At 32.1% G+C, this 6,007-nt stretch overlaps 1 protein-coding gene across 1 annotated transcript; it reads left to right on the top strand.

Moving 5' to 3' along the window:
* Positions 2,727 to 5,791, top strand: LOC107621709 (pentatricopeptide repeat-containing protein At4g30825, chloroplastic). Its single transcript, XM_016323727.2, has one exon. The coding sequence runs from the start codon at positions 2,864 to 2,866 to the stop codon at positions 5,495 to 5,497; it is 2,634 nt and encodes an 877-aa protein (XP_016179213.1). The 5' UTR covers positions 2,727 to 2,863; the 3' UTR covers positions 5,498 to 5,791.

Below are 6,007 nucleotides of genomic sequence, written 5' to 3'. Positions count from 1 at the left end.
AATGAAGAGAAATTTAATATATAATTTTTCTCAAAGTATTTGTGTTATTCACAAAGTTATTTATTAAAAAGAAAAGAGTGTTTACATTTTAACTAATAAAAAATTTGTTACTATTATACACATTATATAAAATAAATTATTAATGGACACATTAGTGCTTATTAATCTATTAGGTAAAAATAAATCAACCAAACAAGAGTAATTTTAAATCATTGATACGGATGAAGTTTTGTGAAAAAAAAAAATTATGAAAAGAGATTAAGAGTAAATAAATTTTTGAGAAACACACATCTAATAATGTCTTATAAACAATACAAAAAAAACTAAACATATGAAATAATAATGTAAAACAAATATTGAAACCTTTATTAAAGTCAAAAGTAAATGAATGAGTTTTTCAAAGTGAAAGAAATTTAGATACATTCTCTCTGGTCTTTCAATAGAATACCAAAGGCTGATTTTTTTAGTTCTCTTGTTTTGTTTCTTTTTATAAAATAAAGAACATAAGAGGGATGAGAGAAGAGTGGAACAAGTAAAGAAATGCTCTTCACAATATCTAGAAAAAATCTAAAGGAGTGAAGGAGAAAAGTGAGGAATAAAATCTTTTTTATAGACTTATAGGATCATGTTTTTTTATTTGAAGTGACAACACAATGTGTTTTTTGTATAAGGACATTTTTTTTTATTGACTATATTCTCGATTTTTTTTAAAATTAGTCATTAAATAAGATAATTTAAATAGTTCTGACACTATTTTAAATATTATTTTCGATAAATATGTAAAAAAGATCTCACATATTAACGAAGAGATATTTAGTTTAATTAATTTTTAATTAAATATTTTTTTTATAATTCAAATTTAACCAATTTACTTCTACTAATTTAATTTATACTTAAAAATATTTTCTTTTTAACTATGCTTTGGTCATCATATAATTATTCACACATAATAAAATTACAATTTTAAGTATAAAATCAATCATATAATTCAAACTATATACACGAAATAAAAAACCAGAAGAGAGCTCATCATATTTGATCTGATTCTAAAACAATTTTCCCACATAGAAAATAATAAATAGAGCAGCATCAAAGCTAACAAACTAAAGAATCACAATCACATAAATAATCTTAATAAACAAAGAAGCTGAAAACATGTGTGCACTCAATTTATCAAATTTGAAGGCATCTACTTAAGTTAATACCATGGTACATATTATCTGCACTATCAACACATATAAAACAGAATAAACAAAACCCAATGAATCATCAACAAAGGCTTAAGATAGATTATATCCTATCACAAGTATAACTCTCTGTTTTAATTGATGTATCAGTAATGTTAGATCTACAAATATATTAGTTAATATCATGCTCTGGTTTCACTTAAAAATTAAAGTGCTAAATGACTAAGATAATTTTTCTTACCCTACTTATATTATTCTCAAAATGTACTTATAATACATTATCCTAATTATCTACTTTATCCATAATAGATTATAACTATTGCTAAACAGAGAATGTAGGAAGTAAAATAATGTCTTTCTAAATTCAGTTCGCGGCAGTGACTTGAATAATAGTGGTTTATTTAGTCGAAATTCACAAATCTAAGAATGTAACATCTAAATCATCAATTTAAATAAAAAATTCAAATTAGTTTTTTCTTTAAAAAAGGGAAAAAAATAGAGAGAGAATAAGAGTTAAAAATCCGAAATTCAACATTGTTTTGAGGATAAAAAAGGTTCTCAAAAATTTATATCTCTTTACCAAATTTGTGTCTTAACTTTTGGAATAGAAGAATTTTTTGTGTGTATTTGTCTCTATCACTCCTAATCATTTTTGTGTCTCCCTTTGTTCTTAATTTGCTTTTCTATTTGTATTAAGTCACAATTCAAAAGGAGTCTAAAATTATACATGAGGGTAAAAGCCAAGATGAAATTAGAACAAATATATATATATATATCCGTGTGTGTGTAATTTCATTTAATATTAATAGCTCGCTAATAGTATATTTTAGTGCAAAGATATCAAATAGAATTATTAATTTAGTTTAATGATATTTTTAAATTTAAATAATTTATTAAAAAAATATTAATATAATAAATAAAAAATAATTTAAAAAATAAATAAACTCCTAACTAATTTGAAATAAGAGATAATTAAACTCTTATTCATTTTTGATTGTCCACGTTGACATACAAAATTTTTTTCGGCAAAACAGTTTAGTCATGTAATTTGATATGTCATCATTTTTTGTCAGAACTTAACAGAAAAATATCCACAAAAATTGAAATAGAACACTTTTATTTTAAAAGATTGCATTGCCATTCTAAAAAAATAGACAAGGATCAAGTTAATAGTTTATTTTTTTTTCCTTATAAAGGACATTTGTGGTTCCTATCAATTTGTTTCCTCAAGTTAATGGTAACATAATAGAAATAAAATTTTTGGCCCTTCCCTTTGACCTATGTTATGTCATATTATATTTACTTATTTAGCCACTTAATTTGGTACTCCAATACATTTGACAGATATAAAAAAGAAGAGGTTGAAATTTAAGTAGTGCTCAATTATGGAATTTAAATTGAAATAACAATGAGCATAATAACAATATTTTTATCTAAATATTTTTATTAGAAATAAAAATTAATTATTTAATTTATAATTATAATTAATTTTTTCAATAAAAGTACATAAATAACACATAAATGTAAGTACCAAAAAAAGCCATTTTATTCTCACAAGAAGCAGGGTTAGGTCAGAGGCAACATGATTAAGCGATGAGATGAGAGCAAAATGAGGTGGTTCCATCACCACCGGTTACAACCACAACACTCTATCTACTTCTTTTCTTTTCTCTTTCATGGCTTCTCTCAGATTTTCTATTTTCATAGATACTTTCGATTCAAAGACCTCAATCCCTACTGTATCTTGTTACGGAGCTTTCCCTTTCAAATCCCTACCCAAAACGAAGTACATTCAGATCGACGCGAACTTCAGTTCTAAGCCTAAGGTTCGGAACAAGGCTCGGGTGGCGAAGCGAGTGCCAAACCCACAAATCGGAGCTGAATTTAGGTTGGGCTACGAAGCCAAGAACAGTGCTCCACTAGAAATTGATAAGTTCCTCGTGCGCCGTGACGGCGACGATGCTGACGTGGATTACTCTTCAGTTGGTCCTGAACTAAGCACGGAGCATTGCAATGCGATCTTGAGAGTGCTTGAGAGGACGAGCGACGACGCCAAAACGATGTCGTTTTTTGAGTGGATGAGAGGAATGGGGAAATTAGAGCAAAACGACCGTGCTTACAACATCGTCCTTCGTTTGCTGAGCAAGAAGGAAGATTGGGAAGCTGCAAAGAAACTAGTTTTGGAAATGAGAACCAAATTCGGGTCCGAATTGAGCTTGCAGGCTTTCAACACTCTCATATACGCTTGTCGGAGGCGGGGTTTAGTGGAACTGGGGGCGAAGTGGTTCCGACTGATGTTGGATTCCGGTGTGGCGCCGAATGCGGCGACGTTCAGCATGTTGATGGGGCTTTACAGGAAAGGATGGAACATTGAGGAGGCAGAGTTCATGTTTTCTCAGATGAGGCAGTTAGGGATGTTGTTTGAACCGGCATATTCAGGTATGATTACGATATACACCCGTTTTAGATTGTATGAAAAGGCAGAAGACATAATTAGCTTGATGAGAGAAGACAAAATTGTTCCTAATATGGAGAATTGGTTGGTGATGCTGAATGCTTATAGCCAGCAAGGAAAATTGAGGGATGCTGAGAAGGTTTTGGTGTCAATGGAAGAGGCAGGGTTCAGTCCCAATATTGTTGCATATAATATTATGATAACTGGGTATGGAAAAGCTTCCAATATGGATGCTGCTCAGAAGTTGTTTGTGAAACTGAAGAATGTTGGGTTGGACCCTGATGAGACCACTTTCCGTTCTATGATTGAGGGATGGGGTAGAGTTGATAATTATGTAGAAGCCATGTGGTATTATAAGGAGCTCAAGCGGTTAGGGTACAAACCGAATTCGTCGAATTTGTACACTATGTTAAAGTTGCAGGCCAAACATGGAGACGAAGAGGGTGCTGTTGGAACTCTTGGAGATATGGTGGAGGCTGGATGCCAGTACTCTTCTATGCTTGGCACTCTATTACATGCTTATGAGAGTACTGGCAGGGTTGATAAATTGCCGCTTTTGTTGAACATGAACAGGAGCTGCTATGAACACATTCTTGTTAATCAACATTCTTGCTCCTCTCTGGTCATGGCTTATGTAAAACACAAGCTGATAGAAGATGCTATTAAAGTGTTGAAAGAGAAGAAGTGGTGTGACGAGCCTTATGAGGATAACTTGTGTCATCTTTTGATTTGCTCGTGCAAAGAGGCAGGTATGCTGGAGAATGCTGTTAAGATATATAATCAAATTCACAAGAATGTTGATAAGCCTAACATGCATATTTTGTGCACCATGATTGACATTTACAGTGTCATGGGCCTCTTCAATGAGGCAGAGATGTTGTATATGCAGTTGAAGTCTTCAGGGATTCAATTGGATATGATTGCCTTTAGCATTGTTGTTAGAATGTATGTCAAAGCTGGATCGCTGAAAGATGCTTGCTCTGTTCTGGATGAAATTGACAAGCTACCAGACATCGTGCCAGACATCTTTTTGCTACGTGATATGTTTCGTATTTACCAAAGATGCAACAAGGTGGATAAGTTAACTGCCCTTTACTACAAAGTCTCGAAAGATCGTGTGGATTGGGATCAGGAACTATATAATTGTGTCCTAAACTGCTGTGCGCAGGCTCTGCCAGTAGACGAGCTTTCCAGGCTTTTTGAAGAGATGCTAGACCGTGGATTTACCCCTAACACGATCACTTTCAATGTCATGCTTGACATCTTTGGAAAAGCTAGGCTCTTCAAGAAGGTTAATAGGATTTTCTGCATGGCTAAGAAGCAAGGTCTGGTTGATGCGATCTCTTACAATACTATCATTGCAGCATTCGGTAAAAATAAAGACTTCAAAAACATGTCATGGATGGTTGACAAGATGCAATTTGATGGGTTTTCAGTTTCCCTTGAAGCCTACAATTCTATGCTGGATGCTTACGGGAAAGATGGTCAAATGGAAACTTTTAGATCCATATTGCAGAAGATGAAGGAATCAAACTGTGCCTCTGACCACTACACATACAACACCATGATCAATATCTATGGGGAGCAAGGATGGATCGAAGAAGTTGCTAATGTTCACACTGAATTGAAAGAATGTGGCCTTGGACTTGATTTGTACAGCTATAACACATTGATTAAGGCTTATGGAGTTGCAGGGATGGTTGAAGATGCTGTAGATTTGATCAAGGAAATGAGAGATAATGGAATTGAACCAGACAAGATAACTTACACTAATCTTATCACCGCGCTGCGCAGAAATGATAAATTTTTAGAAGCTGTTAAGTGGTCGCTGTGGATGAAGCAGATGAAATTGTGAATAAGGTTAAATCATGTCATATCAGTATATAAGTTAAAGTTGGCTCTGACTTAACCCAGTTTCTTTTGAGAATAACATGGCCTTAAGGTCCTACTTGAGGGTAATTATCTCTGACCTTACATACACCAGAAAGATATTTCTGTATAAATATTAGTCATTCATGGTTGTTTACAGTTTATTTATAGTTATATAAAGAGTCATAGTATGTCAAACCATATTATAGGGACATTTTCTTGGGTATATTTTGTACATTTCATGTATTATTCTGTAATGAAAGTTCCTATTTCATGATTAGTGACTTGAAAAAAAAAAATTTGTTTAGTAGTTACATCTTTTCTTATGTACTTTTTATGTACTCTTACTAAAAACATTAATTATAACCATAAATTAAATAACTAATTTCTATTACTAATGAAAAATAATCTAAGTAACAACACCAAAATGAGGTGTAATAGTTAGTATAAAGATGTATTAGAAATTTTAAATCATTGATATGGATGAAGTTTTGTG

This window comes from Arachis ipaensis, chromosome B02 (assembly GCF_000816755.2).
Source record: "Arachis ipaensis cultivar K30076 chromosome B02, Araip1.1, whole genome shotgun sequence".
Lineage (NCBI taxonomy): Eukaryota > Viridiplantae > Streptophyta > Magnoliopsida > Fabales > Fabaceae > Arachis > Arachis ipaensis.
This window is presented reverse-complemented; position numbering and strand designations above follow the sequence as displayed.

Bases quoted from the DNA above. Each gene is read 5' to 3' on its own strand.
- LOC107621709 (XM_016323727.2), top strand. From the start codon at position 2,864: ATGGCTTCTCTCAGATTTTCTATTTTCATAGATACTTTCGATTCAAAG.